Source organism: Chrysochloris asiatica, unplaced genomic scaffold (genome assembly GCF_000296735.1).
Source record: "Chrysochloris asiatica unplaced genomic scaffold, ChrAsi1.0 scaffold00276, whole genome shotgun sequence".
Classification (NCBI taxonomy): domain Eukaryota; kingdom Metazoa; phylum Chordata; class Mammalia; order Afrosoricida; family Chrysochloridae; genus Chrysochloris; species Chrysochloris asiatica.
Window position 1 is genome coordinate 3,789,257 of NW_006408794.1, and position 26,772 is coordinate 3,816,028.

The 26,772-nt window shown below is 38.3% G+C and overlaps 1 protein-coding gene across 1 annotated transcript in view; it reads left to right on the forward strand.

Moving 5' to 3' along the window:
* DIP2C (DIP2 disco-interacting protein 2 homolog C (Drosophila)) overlaps positions 1-26,772 on the forward strand; it is a 631,911-nt gene that overhangs the window by 539,869 nt on the left and 65,270 nt on the right. The window contains exons 30-31 of the mRNA XM_006874421.1: positions 5,684-5,852; positions 8,256-8,426. Of these exons, the coding sequence (XP_006874483.1) occupies positions 5,684-5,852; positions 8,256-8,426 (340 nt within the window). The remainder of the gene's footprint in view (positions 1-5,683; positions 5,853-8,255; positions 8,427-26,772) is intronic.

Sequence of the window (26,772 nt, forward strand, 5' to 3'; positions counted from 1 at the left end):
GAAATTCATTGATGGCTGACTGGGCCTAGGTTTCAAAATAGGATTAATTACATTGGAAACAAGAGATCTCTTTGGGGTGATGTAATGCTCCAAAACGGTTGTGGTGATACTTGCGCAACTCCACAAATATACTAAAAATTATTTAAATTTTATCCTTAAAAGAGGTAAATTTTATGGTTGCAGACTCCTAGTGTGGCGTGGATTACAAGGTCAGTTTAAATAGTAAGGTGGCAGTTCAGGCTCACCAGCCACTCTGCAGAAACCCTATGCATGGTCGCTATGAGTTGGAACTGACTCGATGACACTTAACAACAATAAAACTCACTATGTGTAAAATTCATCCCTACTTAAATATAAAATATACCTCTTAGATGAACACATTTTATCCCCATTGATGGGTCGATCAGTCTCATGTTGATTGATCACATACACACACATACAGCTAAGAGGACCTAAAGTAATCACCAATTAAAAACATATTTTCATCCTGTTATGGAATGTATGGTGGAATGTTTTCTAGGATAGGAATTCTATGTGGGTGTGCTATATTACATGTCATGTAAAAAAAAATTTAAGGTGAAATAGGAAGAAAAACCCTTAACTCACTTACTATCCTAACCTAAGCTCTGTTAGTATTTTGTGTTTCTATTAATGCATTTGCTGTTTTTAACCTAGTTGTAATCATAGTGTATGTGATTCTGTATCCTGCTTTCTTCATAGAATATTAAAAAGGGAATGCTTAAACATATATCTTTAATATAAGTCTTAATGGAATCAACTTTTAGAAGCTAGGTTGGAATGCTTATCATAATAAATGCTTTTTATTAGGGTAAAATTATTTTCTTGCTTTAATGTTTTTCCCTGACTGGAAATCCATTTACAGAAAAAAAAACAAAAAAACAAAAAAAACGTATTTCATAGCATATACAAAAACAAACAACATGGGTTAAAGACTTAAGTGTAAAACCTAGAACTATAAAGATCATCAATGAAAATACAGGCACAAACTTAGGGGCCCAAATACATGGCATAAATACACTGTCAAACCTAACTAAAATCACAAACAGAAGACAATATAGATGACTGGGACCTCCTAAAATATAACACATCAAAAAAATTTGCTAAAAGGGTAAAGAGAGAACCCACAGACAAGGGACTATCTGTGAAACTGCAATATACCTACAAGCTAACGATAAACAACCCTAAAGTTAAAAAAAAAAATGGGCAGGGGCATGAACAGAAAGTAAAAGAAGACATGCATGTGGCCAGAAAGCATGTGAAGAAAGGTTTGTATTCATTAGCCGTTAGAGAGATGCAAACCAAAACACCAATGAGACACCATCTCATCCCAGCAAAGTTCAAAATAACAGGAAACATCCAATGCTGGCTAGGGTGTGGAGAGACTGAGACCCAGCTACATTGTTGGTGGGACTGTAAAATGGTGCAACCATTGTGGAAAATGGTGTGGTACTTCTTCAAAAAGTTGGCATTAGAAATACTGTATGACTCAGTACATGGAGATGGCTTAATGCCCATCATTGGAAGAATGGATAAACAAACTTTCGTAGATACACACGGTAGAATACGGTGTAATGCTGAAGGATAATGATGAATTTGAGAAACCCCTCATAACATGGAAGAACTTGGAGGACATTATGCTAAATGAAATTAGTCAATCACAAAAGGACAAATATTGTATGAGACCACTATTGTAAAAACTCAAATGGTTTCCACGGTAAAAGAAATATTCTTTTATGGGTTCTAGGGGCAGGAAGGATGGGAGAGTAATTCACTGGCTAGAATGTAGACATATATTAGCTTAGATGATGAAGAGGGCAATATACAAGAAGAGGGAAGGTGACAGAAAAATGGTGAAGACAGGTGAAGACTCAGGAGGCATGTCAGGGCTAAAGGTGATAGAGGTAAATGGCATTATATACACAACCTTGGGACAACAGTGTTCTGCGAGTGAATACATGAATAGAGACATCAGCTGAAGCGGAATGCAAGGGAGAGTGGGAGTATACCCACACACATAGAAGGGTGTGAAAGAGAATATTTGTACGTGGGTATTTGCTGCGAACACACCTAGGAATGTGATGGAGCATTGTTGTTGTTGTTGTTAAGTGCCATCGAGTCGGGTCCGACCCATAGCGACCCTGTACAGGGTTTCCGAGGGTGTAAATCTTTACGGGAGTAGAAAGCCTCATCTTTCTCCCGCGGAGCGGCTGGTAGTTTCGAACCGCTGACCTTAAGGTTCGCAGCCCGATTCGTAACCACTACGCTACCAGAGCTCATAAAGGGAGGAAAATGAAGCAAACTTCTTAGATGTTATCAAGCATCTTAAGGCAGTGAATTCCTGGGGGCTCAGAACCATAGTCTCAGGACACCATGGTCAACTGGCATGACGTAGTCCACAAAGACAGTGTTCTCCATCCTGCTTTTGTGAATAGTGTTTGGGATTTCTAAAGCTCAGGAGACAGTTTCTTTCAATTTTGTGGTGGTGGTGGTGGTGTTAACTTTTGGTTCTGATCCCTAACTTTACTGTAGAGGGTTTCCGAGGAGCAGCTGGTGTGCTTGAACCGCTGACCTTGTGATTCAAACTGGCCTTGCAGTCTAATGCATTACCCTGCAGTGCCATACCAGGACTCACTTAGACATTTTCCTATTCTCAGTGTCTCCAAAGAGCATACTGATTATTTGTACATAGTAGAGTTAGTTTAAGAACCTTCCTTTTAAAGTTCTTACTTGTACTGTTCCTTTGCTCAGCCAGGACATGAGAGAACTAAGGGAAAGGATGTGTAAAATCTCAACATTTCTTTGAGGTGTGACATTTGTGCTGTGTCTTCCCTAAGTTAATGAAGTCAGGTGGTTGGTTAGTTTTTTATTTTCTAAAAACTCCTCTCTTGAAGCACTGTGCTTCAAAAGGAATAATCACTTTAAATGGGATTTTTGTTGCCTTAAAATAACAGGAATAACATTTGTGTGTGCTTTGAGATGCTTTAGTAGATTCAGTATAGCCGTGTGGCACTGTAGGTTAATGCGCTGGACTGCAAAGTCACTTTGAACTGCAAAGTCAGCCATTACGGTTCACCAGCCATTCCTCATAAACCATATCAGGGTTGCTGTGGGTCGGAACCAGCTCAACAGCACTTAACAACAACATGTCTAAATGATGGCAGGCACAGAATGGTTGAAATAAAGTGGCCATGCTCTGTTTTTATTTATTCTGATGTTACATACAAGGATAATAAACACTCTGGCTCTCGTAAGTTAACTCCTCAGAAACCCTATACAGGGTCGCTATGGGTTGGAACCGACTCAATGGCACTTAGCAACCACAATAACATATAGTAACTTTAAATGATAAAGCAAAATTAATGTAGCATTGTGATATCACATCATAACAATCTTATGTGTGCATACATGCATGTGTATGTGTGTATGTATGTGTGTGTACAAGTATTGTGTTAAGTTACACACCACTGGTACCTTTTTTAGTCTGAATTTTAGCCTTTATGAGACAGGCTTCAGATTCCTCAATCAGAAATGCAATAAAAGCCAACTGTGCAGGAAGAACGTGATAAATGATTACTCCACCTTCCCAATTTTGCACCTTATCACCCGGTTCTCAAATGATTAAAACCTTTGAAAAGGCCACAGAAAAGGTCAATGTCTGCTGTGTTTCCCTTTGACAAAAATAAATAAAATTTGGCACAGAGAAATGGAGAGTGGTACAAAAGAGTCTTTTTGTCATGTGTTAGCCGAAGAATTGTTTCCCATTCTAAGGTCCTATTTTATGTAGATTCTGTGAGCCCATGTCATTTTGGCTTTGTTTTCTTAACCTGTTGGTTTCTCCTGTATTCAATTTTGAAAGTTAAAAAAGAGATTGGACACATGAAGGACATCCTGTTAGTATCATAATACAGCAATTCATAAGACACCTAATGTGCTGTTTTTTCTGTGAATGTTTTTTCTAGTTAGAAAAGCTCCTTTACTTAAGTTTTAGAAGGTGATTTACTTAGGGTCTTTCCTTATAATGTATGCCATCTATTAATATTGATCTATAGTAGTAAACTGGAAACAAATGAGTAAGACCATTCAAATTCTAGTGTGGGTAGATACTTCATTATCATAAAATCATACTTGCCTCAAGTTGATGACGTCAAATATGTAATCATTTCTCTCATTTGTATAAATATTCTCTCTAATGAAAAGGATGGTTAAATTAAAGAATTATTTGATTTTTCGTTAGTTCTTATATTTGTAGTTTAAATCATTTTAGCAAAATTTCTAACTTAAAAGAAATGACTGACATTTGTTGCTGTCATTTTCTTTCTTTTCCACTGGATATCAGTTTTCTAAACCTTCAGTGGGCGTATTAGATTTTGTGGGCCACACACACTGTCACAACCACCCAACTCTACCCTTGTAATATGGAATCAGCCTTTAAAAAAAAAACAACCCAAAAAACATTTGTAATATGAAAAGAGTCATTATTTAACAAAAAATAAAAACTATTTCTATCACCTTGATTGTAACTCCGAGCAACCTAAGAGGACAGAGTAGAACGCCCCATAGAGTTTCCAAGGGAGTCCTGGGGTGGCGCTGTGGGTTAATGCACCAGACTGCAAAGACAGTTGAACTGCAAGGTCCGCTGTTCAAGCTCACCAGCAGCTCCTCAGAAACCCTATACAGGGTCACTGTGGGTTGGAAATGACTCAAAGGCACTTAACAACAGCCTTTGGTGTAGTAATGTAGGATCAGCACTGGACTGCAAGGTCAGTTTAACCTCAGGTTGGCAGTTCAAACTTATAGATCACTCCTCAGAAACCCAATATAGGCTTGCTATGAGTCAGAACTAACTGGACATCACTTAACAACAAAATACTTACAAAGGCAGGCTGCCACATCTTTCTCCCTTGAAACAGCTGGTGGGTTCAAACCACTGATTTTTGGATTAGCAGTTGAGTTCTAGTGTGGCGCTGTAAGATAAGAAGTAGACCACAAGGTCATTTTGAGTCACAATTTTGGTAGTTCAAACCCATGAGCCACTGTGAGAAAAGCCTTTACTGGGTTGCCATGAGTCAGGACCTTCTTGACAGTTCTTAACAACACCAGCTGGGCTCTTGACCACTGTGCTAGTGCCCCTTCGGCAGTCCCACGTAGGATATTTAAACAAATGGGCACTTGATGTGTTGCAGTAGATTTTTTTTTAACACAAAGCGTTTGTAGCTTGTCAATTTTTGTTTGACAATTTAAATAGCTTTACAAAAATTCAATTCCTGTGTTTCCTACATTGGAAGGGAACCAATGTGTTCCCATAACAGCTTTGAAAGAGCCCTAACAATGTCACAACTTTTAGATGTTTTAAATGTGCAAAGATGCTCAAATGATGATTCTGTAGTATTATTCTCATATTATTTTTTTTTTTTTTAGCTTTTCTGAAGGTTTAATAAACATTATTTCAGTTTGCATTGGTAAATACTTACATATAGAATTGATTTTATTTTCCCCATTTTACAAATGAAAAGTGTGGCTTGTCCCAAGTTTTCCCATTTCTTAGACACAAGTGTGCTCGACGTTCCCCAGGTATTGCATTCTTATGCTTCTCCCATTTGATGCTGAGTTGTCCTTGGAGCTTGCTCTCTTCCTCTCTGACAGCAACCTTCTGTCTCCACAGTGTTTACTCAGGGCACCAGTCCATTCTGATCCCACCTTCAGAGCTGGAAACCAACCCTGCTTTGTGGCTGCTTGCTGTGAGTCAGTATAAAGTCCGGGATACATTTTGTTCCTATTCTGTGATGGAGCTTTGTACTAAAGGCCTGGGCTCACAAACAGAATCGCTCAAGGTAAGGAGCTTCATCCAGCCAGCCTTCTATTCTTGAGTGTCTAGAGAAAAACATTGGTTAGCAGTAACATTATTAGTGACTGTCAGTGCCCAGGGTGCAAAGGTTCTGTGAAAATACATGATTGGAGGGGCAAAATGATTTCATGAAGTTAAAGTAGTGCTTCACAAATGCCAAAGTATAATCTACAGTCATATGATGCTTACCAGATTATTTTCATATGAAAAAGTTTGTCCATAACCCTAGGGTTTTCCCACTGTCCAAAACATATAGACTATTCTATTGATATCTCTTAATTCCACTGCAACAACTTGTCACATCCTAATGTGTTACATCCTAAGTACTTTACTGAAAGTAACTTTATTCTGAAATTGGTGTTTAAGTAGATTCTTTATTCCTTGAAGACTGATTTTTAGATCTGGACTCTAACCAATAGTGATTGTTAACTAGTAAGCATTGTAATATGGTGAGCTTCAGATGACTTTAAAAAATATTGAATAAATTATATGACAATGATGGTATTTTTCCCTATTTAACCTAGGACATTCTGAGAAACCTATTTCCATGGAAAACCGTGTAGTCCTAAATTATAAGTTATGATCATAGGATCTGTTGTGATTATGTTACAACATTCTGTTCACTGTTTATAGGTCTGGATGTGTAATTGCCTTTGTATATGTACAGAGTGTACGTGTGTGTATGTGTGTATATGCACACAAATTTTCTATACACATACATAATGTAAAGCAATACATTCATCTTTCTTTCATTTTGTTTCCCTATTTAGACTTCATTCATTAATCTTGACCAGAAGACCAAAGTTAAATCACTAGAAGTTATATGTTTACACAGGAAATTGAATTTATAGACAACACTTAGTCTTGTCCACCTGTGTCATATTTCATAATAATTCGGTATATGTTCGTGAATTTTTCCCATAATATATTTTTCAATAATATAATGAAGTGATAACTAAGCACTTTGAGTATTAATTCATTCAATATTTATAACTATTATTTGAAATAGAAACCACTGTTGTTTCCATTTTCCAGATAAAGGCAATAAGTTACAGAAATTTTTAGCATTTCACTCAGGTTCTTCCATGTTATAAGTTTTGGAGCCACATTTTTAAGCATTGTTGTTGTTAAGTGCCGTTGAGTGGGTTCTGACCCATAGCGACCTATATAGGGGTTCCAAGGAGCAGCTGGTGAGTTTGAACTGCCCACTTTGTGGTTCAAACCAATGTTGTAATCTAGTGCTTATCCTACAGAAACACACCAGGACTCCATATAATTTCTATTACTTAAAAATTATTCCTGTGTAACAATAACTATATAAGATGGTATTTTTAAACAAAATATTGTCTAAGCTACCTTAGATTGTGTTTCCTCCTCCGTTGGGAGCCTTACTCAGTTACGTCTGTGCTAGGACCACTCTGAAGGATGCGTAGCAAACGGGAGGATCTCTGCTTGTAATGATTCTCCTCAGCCTCTCATGTCTATTCCAGAAGCTAGCCTAGAATCCTGTATACCTTTCCTTTTAAATGGGATGCTTATCACTAAATTTGTTTTCCTTCATGACCAAGAAATCCTAGCTTTTACCCCAGAGAGTGTTGTGCTTGACTCCCTTCAGATCCTTCTTCTATGATTTTTTCTGTTTGGCTCAGTTGACTTAATTTGATCCAAAAATTGAGATTTGCTCAGTCATGTACTTTCCACAGAAACTGAGACATACTCAATCATAAGAATATGTTTGTGACCTTTTAAGTCTCAGAAGTAATAAAATGGAGAGCTATTTTTATGAAATTGCCCCAAATTTTATGTTGATACTCCTATATTTTTTTAAAACTGAGTTTGTTTGGTTTCTTTCACTGTTCTCCATTGTGTGTTCTTATGTATAAATGCTGGTACTCCAAGGAATGCAAACAAATGCTGCTTTTCCTTTTTTCCAAACTCTGCCCTTTCCTTTTTTTTTTTTTCTTTCAAGAAGTTAATTTTCCTCAACCTTTTTCCTCATCTAGGTACTTGCTGTTGCTTCTCACTAGTATTTTAAATATGTATTTAATGATGCCCGTGTTAACGGTCAATAATTTGTTACATTAATTTTTTTTACATAATGATCCTGAAACAAGGAGCCCTGGTGCTGTATAGTAGGTTGAGTGTTGGGCTGATAAGTGCTAGGTCAATGGTTCAAACCCACCAGCAGTTTTAGACATTAGACTGCTTCTGTAAAGATTTATATGAATTGGGTAGTATACAGAAAAATTCCAATTAATAGCCTTAAAGGCGCAGGGAACCCTGGAAATGAGTAACTGTTTTGAATATTCCATTGTTTATTTGGGGTTCTAAATTAAGGAGCTCCCAAGTCACATGCTGAAGGTCAACTTATAATTCTAATTATTTCTAGGCAAGAGGACTCGATTTGTCTCGTGTACGGACATGTGTAGTTGTGGCTGAAGAGCGGCCTCGGATAGCACTCACACAATCCTTCTCCAAATTGTTTAAAGACCTGGGCCTCCATCCACGAGCTGTTAGCACCTCGTTCGGCTGCAGAGTGAACCTGGCAATTTGCTTACAGGTGAGTTTCACTGATACCAATAGGTGCGTGAGTCAGCTGATGAGAGCCAGTGAGTAACTTTTAAATGACAGGCAGACAGCTCAGACTTGCATTTCCTGAACACTTTTTATTTGATTGGTGCTTAGCTGCATTTAAGAAAATATCTTTTCATCAAATGCATGTGATTGGTGAATACTCGTTTCATTATTTTTACATTACAGTCTGCATTTGTCAATAACCATTATTCATAACTTGCATTCATACTTATTCTGTCCTAGAGCATTTTAAGTTGCATAACAGGAGTAGAAGATTGTCCAGACTATGGCTGTAAGACTTTCAAAAAGATTAAAAACTAGATAAATGTTTCACTCTAGCAAGAAATCTTTTGCTAGAAATACTGAGTCTGGCATATATAGAAAATAGATTCTGTAAGAAAAACTACATTATATCAAGCAGGTTGAGGAATTTGCTGCTGTAATGGCAATATAGTAATAATTGCAACTGCATTTCTGTGACTTAGGTATGAAACAATTCCTGTAAAATAGCCTTTCATTAACTGGGACAAATGAAAAAAATGGCTTCCTTTTTCTTCATTAGCCCCATTTCTTACCTTCTTTCTCATCTCTTTCCTGTTCCAAACATGTAACATGAGATATACTAATCCCTGGAGATTAGTATATCTGACTGGCAGAGTGAGACTGTCAGAAAGGAAGGAAAAGGAAGCAGTCGCCCTAGGCCATAGCTGTTCTTCCAGTACATGAAAAGAATACAGTGTGTATTGACATGAACTTCTCTTCATGTGTTGAAAAGGAGAACTAGAAGACACTGTGGTTGGCTCTCATTCCCACTGCTCGCTCTCCACAACCCTTGTCTCTTCAGTGCATGGTCCCCAAAGAGGTTTGCTGAACCTGACCATACTGGGTCCACACTCTTCTCACTCTTGATGTAGGTGCTTGTGGTCTAGGCATCAATGGTGTAAAAGGAAGTGGCACACACCTCACCTCCTCCCCATAGTAACCAGTCTGACAAGATCAATGGCTTCAAAAATTAGCTATAAATAGCTTTAATATTTTTATATAACTGTTTCTAGCTTCTTTTTTTTTTAATTGTAAATGTCCAAATTATTCTGAAGATTCAGTAAAAACTTTGGAACTGATGGAAATTAATTATTTTCTAAGGACATCTGAAAAATTTATCCTTCTTAAATTAGTTTTTAAAAAAATATTCAAGTGTTTTATTCCTGTTCATCTTTATCTGATCTTCAGAAATGTTTTTAGCCTTCTGTTACATCAGGACGAATGGGAAATGCAGAATTCCATTTCTTCGATTAATTTTAGCAATAAGATGTTAACATTCCCTTTCATCTGCCAAGTTATCGGGATTCCATAGTCAAGAGTAAATCAGGAGTTCATGAGAGACAGAAACTTGGCAATCATGAAATTTCTTTTTTTGTTGTTTTTTTCCTCTCATAAGCCATAATTTGAAGTGCTTTAGAAATTATTTTTTTTTTTTGTAATTGGGGGTTAGCAAAAAGAGCGTTCTGTATTACCATAGTAACAGTTGCACCTACTCCAAAGCAGATGATAAAGCTCTAACAGTTATTATGCAAAATTAAAAAAAAAAAAATAACTATAAGGAAAACAGTACATCCATTAGTGTAATTCCAAAAGTATTGCTTTCAGGATTCTAGTTCATACATACATGGATTTACTCATCCCCTAAAATGTGTTAAAACATCTGTCTATAATCAGTGGATAGCTACAGATAAATTCTCTCAGTAATAAAGAATTGTTTTTGTCCCCGTGTGGTTGTTAGGGTTGTTAAGTGCCAGTGAGTTGGTTCTGGGTTATAGTGACCCTGTATTGGGTTTCCAAGGAGTGAGTGGTGGGTTTGAATCAGCAACCTTGCAGTTAGCAGTCCAGTGTTTAGTCTCCTTCCTATTGTTAGATGCCAACCTTATGCAGAACAGAATGACTTACTGCCCGTCCCTGCACCATCTTCACAATCATTGTTAACCTTCAGCCTGTTGCTGCCGCCATTGTGCTAATCCATCTCATTGAGGGTCTTGCTCTTTTTCATTGTCCTTCCATTTTACCTAGCATGGTGTCCTTCTCCAGGGACTGTTCCCTCCTGACAATGTTGTTGTTGTTGCTAAATGCTGTTGAGTAAGTTTCGACCCATAGCGACCCTGAATAGGGTTTCCAAGGAACCCCTGGTGAGCTTGAACCGCCAACCTTGAAGTTCAAACCGACTTTGCATTAGCCCACAGTACCACACCAGGACTCCTGACAATTTTTGTTGTTGTTAAGTGTCGTCAAGTTGATTCTGACCCATAGCGACCCTGTATAGGGTTCCGAGGAGCAGCTGGTGCACTTGAACCACCAACCTTGCAGTTCAAATGGCTTTGCAGTCTGGTACATTAACACATAGTACCACACCAGGAACCCTGACAATATGGTGCCTTAAAAAAAGAGGTCCAGTCAACACAGTGGCTTCCAGGGGATCTGCTGGACTCATTAAATTTAAAGCAGAGAGGGCAGCTCCCAAGTTTATGATTACTATTTTGGGGGCATTCGTAAGGCCTAATCTTGATAGATTTTCTCGAAGGACACAATATGTTCACAGAGGTTTATTGTGAAGATGTTTTAAGAATATGGAAAACTGCATTTGTGAGGAAAAAACTAGGAAAGTTTGTTGTTGTTTTCCAGCACAACAAAGCACCTACTCAATTTTCATAAATAGCAAAGGCTGTCGTTTGAGAATTTAATTGGAAAACCTTACTCCATCCACCCTTCACCCTGATCTTGCTCCTTCGGACTTTTTTAAATTTCCAAATCTCAATAAACATTTCAAAAGAACATGATTTGAATCTCTTCAGGATGCCAAAACTGCCGGTTTGATATTGTGTAAATTAAAGAGTGTAGAATTATTCAGGGAAGGGTTATAGGATTGGAAACAGTATCTTCAAAAGTATATATAGACCTAGATAGAGGATATATCAAAAAATAATAACTTCACATTTGAAATTTTTACTAGTCAAGGTTTCTGTGACTTAATAGCAGTCCTTTTTTACTTACCCTAGTGTTTATGTCCTTGTTGCTGGTGGTGGTGTTATGTGCTGTCGAGTCAGGTCCAACCCATAGTGACCCCGTATAGGGTACTTAGCCTGCAGCGTCACACCAGGACTCCATTTATGTCCTTACTTGCTTTTTTATGTATTTGTAACATCTAGATCTAAAAATGTTTTATATAGTATAAAAAGAAAGAATTCATTGAACAAAAGATAAAATATAGTAAGACTAAGTGAAAAGATGGAAGTGGAATTAAAATGAAGGTAAGAAAGTATTTATGGAGCCCAGAATGAAGTTGGCACTTAGAGATTTGTCAGTAAGTACCTGAATTGTGAGCTCTATAAATGGAGGAATTTTTTAAAAATGTTTTATTGTGAATTATGTGATAGTTTACATGGAAGAACATTAGCTTTACATTCATCCTATCATATATCATTACACTGCCATGGTTACAATCCCCTCCGTGCATCATCAACCAACCAAAGGATACACCCTGCAAGCCTGCCCTCCGGTCGTCAGCACACATCCCCTCTCCCTTTCTGGGTCTAGAGTTCCCAGCCGCTCCATCTCAAATGGAGGAATTTTTTTAAATCTCTTGCTCTTTGCTCTTGTGTCATCACCTAGAATAGCACCTGATACACATGGAATAATCATGAGTTGGATTCAACTGGATGTCAGCTGTTTTCTGTTGTAAATATATATTCTTTTTTTTTTTTTTTTTTAAGCTTTTATTGTGAATTGAGTGATGGTTTACATGGGAGAACATCAGTTTTGTACTCATCCTATCATATTTTGTTTCATTGCTATGATTACAGTTCCCTCCCTTGCATCATAATTAACAGTATTTGCTTCTATGCCCTCTGTTTTTGGGGAGATTTTTTGATGTACAGAAAAACACTCAGGAATATATAATCATTTAAACAATGAAAGGGCACATTCTGCAAGCCTGCTTCCTGGCCTCCAGCACACAGCCTTTCTCTTTCCATGAGTCTGGAGTCTTCAGCTGCTCTGTTTCTCCATGTCCTCATCTCTGCCTCCATCTCTGGTGTGTCTGCTTCTCTGGATAGAGTCCTACGTTCTACTCATGATCTTCTCCCTTGATGGTCCTAGGGTCCTCTGTTCCTAGAATGTAAGGTTAACTACTCCCTCCTTTATAGTTGTGACAATCACAATTAGGCATGATAAGTTACTCACTATTGAATCAAAAGAATCCTCTCCCTATCTCCATTCACCAGGCCCATAAATATATATTCTTAATAGATTCTCCTTTCATAAAAAATAATTCTATCAAAATGTCTATTAAAGATTGATATTATCAGTCATTGCCATGGTTCTCTTTTGTAATCTATGAAGCATCTTTAAGCAGTTTTGTTCATTTTTTTCTCAATTTATTTTCAGCTATGTATTTCTCTACTGAAGGATTATCATTAGAAAATAGTTGGAAAGATCAAAGAGCCTGATGGTAGAAGTAAATGAACTGAATTAAAGTCCAAGCAAACATAGAAGTGCAGGTCTGCATCCTCCTATCAAAGTGCTTGGGATTTGTGTTTCCAAATTAAAGAGTTTTTCTTTTTTTTTTTGGATTATTGAATGTCCTAGAGCAGATATTGCTAACATAATCCATGCATTAGTAGTGCCGCCGCTCAGAAGTGTGGCCAGTTAATACTCATGTCAGTCCATGTCAAACTTGACCACAGATTAACTCAAGACCGTCCTTGTCTTCCTTAAATATTTCGTGTAATAGATAAGATGGGCAATAAGGATATAAATGACTTTTCAGCAAGTGAATAAAAATGTTCCTCGGGAAAATAGAGCAGCGGTTGTCCCCTGAGTTGGATGGGAGTGACAATTTTACATACAGGTGGTTAAGGAAGGCTTTTCCAAGGAGGTGATATTTCTGCAAAGGGCTGAGTAAAATGATAAGACTGTGCAGAATCTTAGGTGAAGGAGGTAGCAAGCACAAAAGCTTGCCATTGGAAACAGTCTTTTTTTTTTAATTTGGAATTTTTTTTAATGCTTGATATTATCAAATAAGCAGTAGGCATGCATCTCAAGGGGAGAAAAAAAAAAAAAAAACTCTCTCATGTTCTTCATTACAGTTTTACAGGATTTGGCATGTGGTAGATGCCAAACAAAGATGTATTAAATATAGTGAGGAAAATAGACTTTTTGTGACTGTTTAGACAAAGAAATAAGGTATGCCATCTAAAAGATTTCTGTATATAGTATAGGTTGAACTTTTTTTTCTTTACTTTATAATTACAAAGAAGAAAGATCTGGTGATCTGCTTCTCATAATTAGCCTGTGAAAATGGTCTGCATCCCAAGAGGACATGGTCCAATTCCCTTGCTTTGGACACTTGCTCTTTTGTTGTTGTTTTGTTTTTTAAAAAAATTTTTTCAATTACAAAGGAATATTTTCAGAATTTAGGGGGAAAAAAAAACAGTAAATAAAAGTTAGCCAATGAACGAATAAGTGATAACACTTTTAATTCTACCTACCCAGTGACATCATTGTTGTTAAGTGCCGTCGAGTTGATTCCAACTTATAGCGACCCTGTATAGGGTTTCCAAGGAGCAGCTGGTGAGCTTGAACCACCAACCTTGTGGTTCAAACAACTTTGTAGTCTGCCACAGCCCACAGCACCACACCAGAACTCTAATGATGGTCACCAGGAATTCCCTGATTTAAAAAAAAAAATCAATCACACAAAAAAACTAAGCTGTTCCCTAATTCCAAAAAACTGTATCCGTAAATGCTTATAAGCATTGAAGCATTGACAGTTTCCCCTCCGACTCGCTGGCCTTACCTATCGATGTGAAATTGGTGATTGGTGATATCCTTTTCAGTGGAGTTATTGTGTTTTTTTGACAAAAATGTTTCTTTATTCAGATTGTTATCCTGTCGACTGTAAAGTATTCTGGTCAGGGAAACAAAGAAAGGGTTTTCTCTATGAGATGGTTGGTACCTAACTCAGGGAGAGATGTCATCCATGCAGGAAGTGCAGCCTCTTCCAAGTGTTCCTGGTTTTTTTTAAGTGTGTTTGTGCAGTTAGTGGTTATCACTTTTTGAAAGGTTCTCTGGTCTTTGGGGAAGGCTGAGGGGCACAGTTCACAGCTTCTGTTACTGTAGATCTTAAAGGCTTTAGTGTGCTTGTGTGCAATGTGAGTCCTGAGGGAAGAAATCACGCGTAGTTTCGTCAATGCTGATTTGACATAGTGATAGGTATTTCCAAAGACATATCTAATATATGAAAGTTTAAAATTCTACCAAATTAATTAGGGGTTCATTTGTTACTTTGCAAAAAGTATCTTCATTGATACCGCTCTGGCTCTTTCATGATCCAGTTTCAAATATCTTGCCCTCTTCCCTTTGCACAGTTTTTTACTAAACTGCTTTCTCTACTTTGCACATGTTTTCTACCTTTTACTTCCGTGTTAACACCTTGACTCAAGCTATTCTCTTTCTGAAATAGACTTTCTTCCATCACCATCTGTCAAAAATCGACTTCTCCTTCAAGAACCAGCATGGGTTTTCTCTTCTCTGTGATGTTTTCCTCTGAATTTCCATGGCACTTCGTCTCTCCTAGTTCCTTCGCACTTTCTGTCTTAGTTTACAGTGATTTCTGTAAATAAATCATTCTGTTGTCCCCTCTACCCTGTAGTTAACTGTGTTGGCGAATGCAGCTTTACCTATGAGCCTTCTTCACTGGCTAGGAGTGCCTCTTATGTTCACAGTCAGTTTATGAAGATGAGTAAGTTTCATGAAAACACAAATTTCGTTTTCTTTAGCTGCTAATCTTCCCATTAGAGAAATTAAGTGAATGCTTATTTTAAATTAAGGTACATGACAATAATTAATTCTCTCTGGGATGAAATCATGGTGTGACTCTCCATTTAAAAGCCTATGTCAGCGTTTGTAAGTCATAAGCTTATAAGCACATTTACATTTTAAATAGCAAGTTTGGGGTCTGCACATTAAGGAAAAAGACCAGTATACCTAAAGGCTTCTTGAACAAATCCATTGGACACTCACTTTCAGATAGCATCCAGGTAGATCCTCCCCAACTCATTGAAGTTTCATTTTGGATTTTGTTTTTGTTTTTTTTCCTTTTTCTTTTTCATTTTAAGATGGACGATACTGAGGCCCAGAGAAGTTCATTGAACTTGTCCTAATTCACAAAACCTAGAAAGTGAGAGTGGTTAAGTGCATGACTGCTAAGTGAATGGTTAATGGTTCAAACTCAACAGCAGGAGAAAGATGCTTCCTTAAAAATTATAGCCTTGCACAGAGAGGGAGGAAAAAAAAATGTAAACCAATAATCAATACCATGAACAAGGCCAGACTTACTGGTCTTACAGAAACAAGTGAGAGCCCTGAGACGGGACCTTTAGGTACCCTCTGAGTCTGTTGCTGAGCTCCCCTTCCCCAGGGATTAACTTTCAGCCAAGTGGTAGACAGACCAGGAACGTACTCTTCAATACAGTCAACTGTATGAGACCAAAAGGGCAACATTAGCCCAAAAACAAAGCACGGGAGGCTGGAAAGGACAGGAAAGAAGGACAAAAGCGGGAAACCCAGGGTAGAAGGGGAAAAGTACCATCAGGTTACGGGGGGTTGCAACCAGAGTCACAAAACCAAATGTGTATGAACTGTTGAAAGGAAAATTAATATGCTCTATAAAATTTTGCCCAAACTGTAATAAAAAGGAAAGAGATTACTAAAAACAAAAGAAAAAAGATTACAGCTTTAGAAACTCTATGGAACAATTCTACTCTGTCCTTCAGAATTGCTGTGAGTCAGACCTGACTCAGTGGCAAAGGGTTTAGTTTTGTTTTTTGAGGAAGTAATAAAACCAAGGTCAGGTTCAGGTGCTGGCTGCAGGAAGTAAGTCAGCCATGAAGGTTAGTTATTGTACAAATGGCTGTCAGAAAAAGAATTCTTCATTTCCTAATTTGAATGCACTGTAGAATCTAAGCAGGGCAACATAGCAAAGAAATTTAATATATTATAGCTTTGCTAGGTAGCTGTTTGCCAATTCTGTGTTGTGATTTATTTATCCAAGTGAACTAAGAGCTTTGTAAGCTAAGCATTTGTGAAATTGAGCTGTTTGCAGGCAGAATAGCATGTGCATTCCATTTTAACTACTTCCTTTCCTTCAGTGTTTTAATGAAACTGACCTCGGTAGCATAGCTCAAAACAACTTGTGTATCTTTGTGTGCTGGGGGTTGTTAGTAAGGGCCAGGCCTCAGTCCATTGCTGCCAGATGTGTGGGGGACACAGCAGGAATAACTGATGACCCATGTGAAGTGTGGTAGGGATGTGCCGTGGAGCAGGTTCCTACTCATAGCAACCCTGTATTGGGTTTCCGAGGCTGTAAATCTTGCCAGGAGCAGAAAGCCTCATCTTTCTCCCTTGGAGCGACTGGTAGTTTTGAACTTATAGCCTTTCAGTTCACACCACAATTTATAACCTATTACGCTAGTGTTATGAATATTCTATGATACCTGTTTTTTCATGCTGTTATTTGAAACTTTTTTTTAGTATAAGCAATAATCACAAAAAGTGACAAATAGAGAAGTGTCAAATAAACAGATATTCAAGTTGAAAAAGAAAGAAACTGAAATCTTAAGTGACAATCATAAAAATAAATAGATATAAAAATTGGGACAATCCTAACTTCCATCATGCTGTTGTTTCAACTGTTTGTATCTTAGAAATTGACTGGGGTTTTTCTTTTACTCATTTGACATTTTAGATACTAATTGCCCATGTTTATAACAACAACAACAACAACATTCTTTTGGTATTGTCCCTTTGAGTTCCTGTGTCATAGCTCTATGACACAGAAATGAATTTATAAATTAAAATATGGATACCTTTGATTTTTTGTGAGATGTATTTATGTTGTACGCTCCCTGCAGAAGTCTCAATCTCTCACTGTAAGAATGACTTTAAAGAAGTTTCACTTTGTTGAATTCATGATAAAAGCGAACATTAGAAAGATCAAATTATGAAATTTGTGTTTAATTAGCCTAAACATAAATTTCTCTGTGTACTTTTTAAAAGTGTCACTTGTTTATTATCTTCTGCTGGAAAAAAACGTTGCCTACAGCTACAATTATTCTTGTCAAAAATACAAGTTGACAGGCTTTTGGTTCTATTACATTTAGAAATTTAGTTCATTGTAACAGAAAAACCAGCAGCCTTCTCTTTAGCAGATGAAGGAAGAAGTAAAAAATATAGACTATTTTTTAAAAGATATTTTATTTGTTTATTAGGAAGAACCTTTTAAGTAATCTTAAATAGAAACTTTGGCTTTTATTATATAGAAAAAATAATGACTAATTTATCTGATGAGAAAACTTTATGATAAATAGTGATAATGGAATTACATCAATAATATAGTAATCTACCTTAAATCTTGAAACTCCCACAATGAAAGAGAAATACAGCCGCCCTCATATGAGAAGTAGTCATTGATTGTTGAAAAGAAAAAAGGACCAAGGTTCAGAGGGTAATATATAAATCTCAAGTATTTCGAAAAAACAAAATTAATAGCTATAATAAAACTGATTAATTTTGAACTCTCAGTTCAAACACTCCCCCCCCACCCCCAACACACACATACATACACACACTGCCTTTGGGAGCATCGTGCTCTATACAGTGGGTACAGGGCTTAGAGCCACAAGAGCCACAGTTTGAGCCCACCAGCTGCTCTACAGGAGACAGATGAGTATTTCTGCTCCTCCCACAAGGATTTACAGCCTTGGAAACCCTATGTAGGGTCGCTAGCTAAGAGTCAGAACTGAATCAACAGCACTTAACAACACTGCTTTTAGATGAAAGAGGTAAAAATACATAAGATGCTTTTGGGGACTTGGCATGCTCTAGAAAATTAGTCACATCCTGTTAAAATGTTTACATACTCTCCTGCTGATATTTATGTATTGTCTCAGATAATGAAAATTAATATTCGTTGGCCCTGTAGTCTCAGTTATCTAGTATAGCAGTCAGTGTTCTACTTTGTAAGCAACAGAAATGTCCTTTGGCAATTTAAATAAAAATAATTGATTGAAATGTAGCTGTGAGAATCACTGAGAGGGCCAGAGGACATGAGACTGTACAGCCAGAGATGGACCAGATTGATGCGACAGAACTAGCCAGTGTTTCGTTTGCACCATGAACATGACTAGTCCTGTATACTAGACCGTGTCTCTCATACCACTTTCTCAGGATGTCGGTCTTGTTGCAGACACCTCCTCTGCTAACAGAGAGAGCTCACTTTTTTTATGTGTGTGTGATAGGAATGGGTGTAACTAGTTAACAGAGGCTTGGTTGTATGCCTACTCCCTAGTTTAAGAAAGGCTGCGGAGGAGAGCGCTTGGTATTCTCAATTACTAGTAAGAAAGAGCTCCTTATCCCACCAGGACTCAAAAAGAGAAAGAGTATTTAGATGCTTAGCAAAATGAATGACAAATGGCTATTTCAACCCATCCTGTAGCTGTCATCTATCAACACATCATTCTTTCCCCTACTCTTGTTGTTGTTGTTGTTAGGTGCCATGGTGCCACTGAGTCTGTTTCAACTCATAGTTACCCCGTGTACAATAGAACGAAACACTGCCCAGTCCTGTGCCATCCTCACAATTGTTGTTAACACTTGAGCCCATTGCTGCTTCCACTGTGCCAATCCATGGCATGTGGTTCTCCAGGGACTAATGCCTTCTGATCATATGTCTGAACTCTAGCCATCCTGGCTTCTAAGGAACATTCAGGCAGTACTTCTCCCCACACAGATGTGCATATTCCTCTGGCAGTCCATGGTACTTTGACTATTCTTCTCCAACACCATAACTCAAATGCATTCATTCTTCTATGGTCTTCCTTACTCAGTGTCCAACTCACACATACACATGAGGCTATTGAAAACACCATGGCTTGAGTCAGGCATACTGTAGTCCTCAAACTAACACCTGTGCTCTTAAACACTTTAAAGAGGTCTTATGCAGCAGATTTACGTAATGAAACACATCCTTTGAGTTCATGAGTGCTGACTGTTTGTTTACAATTGAGGCACAGTATATACTGAAAGCTGTGATCTTTGATCCTCATCAGTAAATATTTTAATTTCTCTTAATTTTCAGTAAGCAAGATTATATAATCTCTATATCGTAGGCTGTTAATGAGTCTTCCTCCAATCCTGATGCTATGTTCTTCATATAATCCAGTTTCTCGGATTATTTGGTCAGCATACAGATTGAATAGGTATGATGAAAGAATTCTTGGCACACACCTTTCCGATTTTAAACCACTTCATTGTCCCCTTGTTCTGTTCAGAAAACTGCTTCTTGGTCTATGTATAGGTTACTTCTGAGCACAATTAAGTGTTAAGGAATACCCATTCTTCACAATGTCATCCATAGCATGTCATGCAAAAGTCAAAAGCCTTTATGTAGTCAATAAAGAACAAGTACACATCTTTCTGGTGTGAGCTTAATGTTTCAGGAGACTATGATTAAAAACAAAATTTTTTAAAAAACAAACAACCCAGCCTTGCCATCAAGTTGATTTCCAATTCATAGTAACCGTTTAGGATGGCGAAGGCTCCTCCTTAAAGGTTTCTGAGACTGTCAATCTTTAGGGGAGCAGACAGCCTCATCTTTCTTCCAGAGAGCAGCTGGTGGGTTTGAACCACCAGCTTTGCACCAGGATTCCTAAGACTATGGTAGGCTATCCATCTGATGGTGTAATAATGCTACAAGTAGTTTTATTTCTATCACCCTTGTCACTAAGAGTGATTCATTATTATAGATAGAGAAAGAAGGCCCTAGTTTTTAGTCTGTGCCTATATTTAATAATATGGGATTCTGAGCTTGACATTTTTTTCATTTAGTTCAACAGTGCTAACAGACCAATCCATTTCATTGTCTGGGTGGAGAGTCAGAGTAAAAGAGGAAGATGGATTGGCAAAGTGGCAGCATCAATGGGCTGAAGCATGGCAACAATAGTGAGGTTGGCCCAGGATTGGGCACTGTTTCGTTCTACTGTGCATAAGGTCGCTATGAGTCAGTACTGACTCGATGGCATCTAGCAACAACAACGCCACAATACTGGATGACACCACAACAGTCCAAACCCTAAAGTCTTCAAAGGGTACTTTGGTCTTAAAGGTTTGACGCAACTCTTCTTAGAGGGCCAGATCATTGTTGTTAAGTGCCATCAAGTCGGTTCTGACTCATAGCGACCCTGTATAGGGTTTCCTAGGATTGGCTGGTGGGTTTGAACCACCGACCTTGTTGTTAGCGGTCAGTGTTTATGCTCCAGCTCCACATGAAGACTTTTTATTGTTAATATGGTATGCTTACAAACTAGATAACTTGCCTAACAGTGCAGTGGGCTAAACATTTGGGCTACTAATCAAAAGTTGGTGGTTCAAGACCACCAGTCACTCCTCTGGAGAGAGATAAAGCAGTCTCCTTCTGTGAAGATTTACAGCCTCAGAAACCCTATGGAGGAGTTCTACTTCATCCAGTAGGATTGGAATTGGCTGGACAGCAGTTGATAAATGAACGTAGAGTTTGGCTGGATGAGAATCTCAAGCCACCTTAGGGGGTTAACTTTGCTGATTTAGCTTAAAAGCAAAAGACCACATGTAAGTCCATGGGTATGACTGTTCTAGTAAAACTTGACCCAAAAATGTAGATCAGATTTTATTGATTCTGGTGCAATGCTGTAGGATTAGCACTGGGCTGTGATCCACAAGGTCAGCAGTTCAAACCCACCAGCTGCTCCTCAGAAACCCTATACGGGATCACTATGAGTTGGAACCATAGTGGCATTTAACAACAACAGTGAAAGATGGCATTTAACAACAACAGTGAAAGATGAGGCTTTCTGCTCCTACAAAGATTTTAACAACTTCAGAAACCCTATAGAGGGTCACTATGGGTTGGAACCAACTGGGTGGCACTTAGCAACTTAACAACAAATAAAAGTGTTTTGATCAACTAGTTTGCCAACCCTGCAAATAAGATGGTTTTTCACTGCCTTTGGCCCCAACAAGCCAATCAGTCAATCTGAGAATCCCCGTCTATATCCCAATTACCTGTAATCATTCATGATATCAATGTCTAAATCAAGTTGTTTGCTTAGTAGTAACCACAGAAACATCTAATAATATCAAAAGAAGAAATTAAAAAAAAATAATTTTGATAATTTTATAAAAATTAAAAATTTTTTTTACTGGCGTATTAAAAGTTACCTCTACTAGTTTTCTCTAGGATTTCTGGTTTGGCACTGTAGGATAAGGACCAGACTGCTAAACACAATGTCGGCAATGGAAACCCACGAGCTGCTCCACGGAAACCCTATTTACAAATGTTCCTATGAGTTCAAACCGACTTGATGGCACTTAAAAAAACAACAGTAAAAAATCACAAAAGACCATTGTTTTAACCCGACCTGTAAGAACAAACCGATTCACATATAAAATCATAGAGAGCTATAACTCAAGGAAACATAAATGAACTCAATTTATCATAGGATACGAAGGGCCCACGGTTGATTTTGTCACCGGCAGATCAACAGGAGGAGGAGACATTTACCATAAAAGCCACCTAACAGTTGCAACGGAGACATTCTGACTCATGGTGTCCCCATGAAAGTTAGAGTAGAACTGTGCTCATAGTGGTTTTCAGTGGCTGATTTGGGGAAGTCGATCCATTGCTAGACCTTTCAGTTAGTCAAGTGTATTACTTAGGGGCTCCTTACACTAGAAGTACTGACGGTGCAAAACTAATCAAGCTTTAAATAATTTTGTTTTGAGCTCATGCCTGTCTAGATGCATGCGACGAAGAATCTTGAGGCATCCTGGTTACAGTCTGTATTCAGCCACTCACAAAATCCTTCCTATGGGCCTTCACCTACTCCAGAGGGATAATAATGCACCACGGTCTAGGAAAAATGTCGAAAATTAGAGAGAAATTCCCCTGAAATGTGTGGGGCCTTCCTCAGCTACTGGGCCAGTTTTCGGAAGACTGATGGCAGGGCAGGAGGTTTGAGAAAGTCCGTATGAATTAATCTCAAGTCTTCAGCAAATGAAAGCAACAGGGCTCTGACGTCTGAGGATGTGGCCAAAGAAGTGGGAAAAAAATTCCTTTACAGTGCTGTGGGCCTGCAGTTAGAGCTGAAGGGCTGTTGAAGGCTTAAAGAAGAGTAGGTGCCTTAAGTAATCTCTCTGAGGCCGTCCCAGATCAGCAAGTCCACTACACACACAAGGAGTGGAAGAAGAAAGCTGAGCAAAATCTCTCAGGCCTTCAGTGCTCTCACCAAGTGCAGTGTTTTGTTTTGCAAAGACTTGGGGTAGAACAACAGGATGGAAGAAGCTGGCGTATACTGGATAGAAAAGAGACTATGCCAGTCACCCAAAAAGCACCATTGAGTCATTTCCGATTCATAGCAACCCTGTATAGTGTTTCCAAGAGCAACTAGTGACTGCGAACCACTAACCTTGCAGCAGTTAGAAGTCCAGTGCTTATCTTACAGTGCCACACCAGGGTGCAAAAATCTAATAGCTCAATTAAATAAAGCAGAAGGAGTTTTGGGGTTTTTATAGTTGACACAGTTTGGAAAGCTAGTCTCTAATATAAAAAGCACAAAGAGATACATTCATAGTTTTAACAGTGCTGAGATACAGAGCCCTAATTCTGTGTAACCAACATGGAACTGAGTCCAACTAAAAAGCAACAAAAGCCAGACCACGCTCAACTACAGAGTAGACGGAGTCAGATCCCAGACCAGCAACCTGACAGGAGGGAGGGCATGCCATTTTCTGTTATGAACTTCAAGTTGTACTTTTTTTTTAAAGATATTGTTTGCTATACAATAAAAATTAGCAGACACGCCAACAGCAAGAAAATATGGCATATGTCATACAAGGAAATGGCCAATAGAAACAGTGACTATAATTGTTGTTGTTGAGTACCGTGGAGTCAGTTTGGACTCATAGTGACCCTGCACAGGGTTTCCGAGGCTATAAATCTTTACGGGAGCAGAAAGCCTCGTCTTTCTCCCGTGGAACCACTGGTGGTTTCGAACTGCTGACTTTGAGGTTGGCAGCCTGACTCATAGCCACTACACTACCAGAGCTCCTTAGCGACTATAATAGGCATGTTGAAATGATCAGACAGTGATCATTGTGATTGCTGTCTTAAAGGATCTCTTTGAAAAGATAGAAAATATGTATCAAGGGGGAGGTATCCATGGGACTTAACAACAACAACAACCAGCCGAGAAAAAGTCAAATGGAAGTGTTAGGAACCAAACTACAATGTTAGAAAAGTCAGTGAGTAACCTGAAGTCAAAGGAAAAGAAATGATCTCAGCTAAAAGGCAAAAATGCAAATAAAGTGGAGCAGAGTATGTGAGTTCTGTTTTACATAGCCTAACATTGTTAGGTAATCTAACATATATGGATTTGTCGTTGTTGTGAAGTGCCATCGAGTCAGTTCCAACCCCTAGCAACCCTGTATAGGGTTCCCAAGGAGTGACTGGTGAGGTTCAATTGCCAACCTTGTGATTCAAACTGACTTTGCAGTCCAGTGCATTAACCCATAACCACACCCAGGATTCATGTATATATTGTTGTTGTTGTGAAGTGCCATCGGGTCAATTTCGACCCATAGCGACCCTATATAGGGTTTCTGAAGAGCAGCTGGTGAGCTTGAGCCGCCGATCTTGCAATTCAAACAGGTTTGCAGTCTGTCACATTAACCTGTGGGTTATGTGACCACTAGGATTTGGAGTCCCAAAAAAAGAAACCGAGGGAGAATGGAGCAGAAGAAAACAGCTAGAAGACACAATACCAAAGATTGTTAACAGAGACCAGTTTATGAACTCCGGGATCTCAGTGAACTCCAAGCAGAGTAAATACAGAGAAAGCCTCATCAAAATTTTGAAAGCCCATGATAAAAAGACATTCTGTAAGCAATTAGAGAAATAAAGATCCAGTACCTACAGAGGAATAATAATACAATGACAGCACTCATCAAAATGAGGGGACCCAGAATCTAGTGGAATGATATATTTGGAAGTATTAAAAAGAATTCTTTATCCAGTGAAAATACTCTTCTAAACCAAAGTGAAACAGACATGTGTTAACAGGGCAAAACTGAGGGAATTCGTCACCACAAAATATGTGCTACAAGAAATGCTAAGAGCTGCCTCAGAATGAAAATAAATGGGAGCAAAATGAAGCCTAGATCTGTAGGAAGAAATAAGAATCCCAAAAACTAGAATACTAGATAGAATATAATAAGAAATCTTAAATATAGCAATATGTAGATATATAGATGTTCTTAAGTTTCTTTAAAGACTGTTCAAGGCAAAATCATAACAACTGAACAATTTCTAGTTTACGTATGACTAGAAGGACCTCAGAGGGCAGCAAGAGAAGTAACTAGAAATGAACTGTAATGACAGTAGTGAGGTATCCTGGGCAGTGTTTAATTCTGCGGTGCATAAGGTTGCTATGGGTCGGTACCGACTCAATGCACCTAACAACAACAACAAAGATTGTTGTTACATTGTTCATAAAGTACAGTGGTGGACTGGTATAATTCAAGCATGCAAATTGTAATCTCTCTAGTAACCCCCAAATAATAATATAAAGAAGGTCACTACAAGAAATTAAATGCTCTACTAAAAGCATTCTATTTACCAAAATATAAGACTCTTATGGAATAAGAAAAGGGATAAATTAAAACAACCAGTCATACCAATTAGTACATTAAAAGTAAATGAGGTAAGTGAGGGTTGGAAATGAAAAGGTAGACGTTTTGTAGCAAGGAGGGGAGTGATTAACTCTTCACCCTATGAGCAGAGGTCCCTGGGACCATCAAGGGACAAGAGTGGAGAGTGGGACCCTGCCCAGGGAAGCAGTGATGCCTAAGATGGAGGCAGAGACAATGACATGGAGAGATGGAGCAGTTGGGGACTTCAGACAAAGAGGGAGAGGGGCTGTGTGCTGATGACCGGGAGTCGGGGGGGTGCAGACTTGTTGTGTATACCCTTTGGTTGGTTGATGATGCATGGAGGGGATTGTAACCATAGCAATGAAACGATATATGATAGGATGAATGTAAAACTAATGTTCTCCCATGTAAACTATCACATGTTGTTGTTATGTGTCGTGGTGTCGGTTCTGACTCATAACAATCCTATACAGGGTTTCCGAGGCTGTAAATCTTTAGGGAAGCCGAAAGCCTCATCTTTCTCCTACAGAACAGCTGGTAGTTTCAAACTGCTGACCTTGCGGCTCGCAGCCCAATTCATAACCACTTTTTACAATAAAACATTAAAAAAAAAAAAAAAGTAAAGTAAATGAGCTAAACACTTTAAATAAAAGGCAGAGATTGTCAAACTGAATAAAAAATGGCCCCACTATTAGCTGTTTGAGGAGCTCTGTTGGCACAGTGGTTAAAATGCTTGGCTTAAATTGAAAGGTTAGCAGTTCAAACCCACTGGGTACTCTGTGGGAGAAAGATGCAGCAGTCTCTTCCTGTAAAGATTTATAGACTTGGAAACCCTACGAGTGTTTTACTCTTCCTATAAAATCATGATGAATTGGGATATACTTAACAGTAATGGGTATTGGTTGATTTATAAACAACCTCACTATATTGCAAAGCAAAACTCAAGAATATTTCTAGAAATATACAATATTCAGCACTTAACAAGGTCATGTTGTTGTTTTTGTTAAGTGCCATCAAGTCACTTCTGACCCACAGTGACCATGTATAGGGTTTCCAAGGAGCAGCTGGTGAGGTTGATTCACCAACCTTGAGGTTCATACAAACTTTGCAGTCCAGCGCATTAACCCACAGCACCACACCAGGACTCGCAAAACAAAATTGCCAGACATACAAAGACGCAGGTAAATATCCACAGTAAGAAGAAAAATCCGTAACTCAAAACTGGATCAGAATTGGCACAGATGTTAGAATTTAACACTGGAACCCTAAAATAGTTTTGTTTTGTTTTTTAAGTTTTTATTGTAAATTGAGTGAAAGTTTAGAGGGCAGATCATCAGTGTTACATTCAACAAATCATATACTTTGTTTTATTACAATGATTATAATCCCCTCCATGTACTATCAGTTAACAGTATTTCTCTCTATTCATTTTAGCTCTTTTTTTAAAAACACTCAGGCATTTACAAGAATTTAAACAACCAAAGGGCACATTCTGCAAGCCTGCTTTCTGGCCACCAGCTCTCACTCCCTCTCCTTCCATA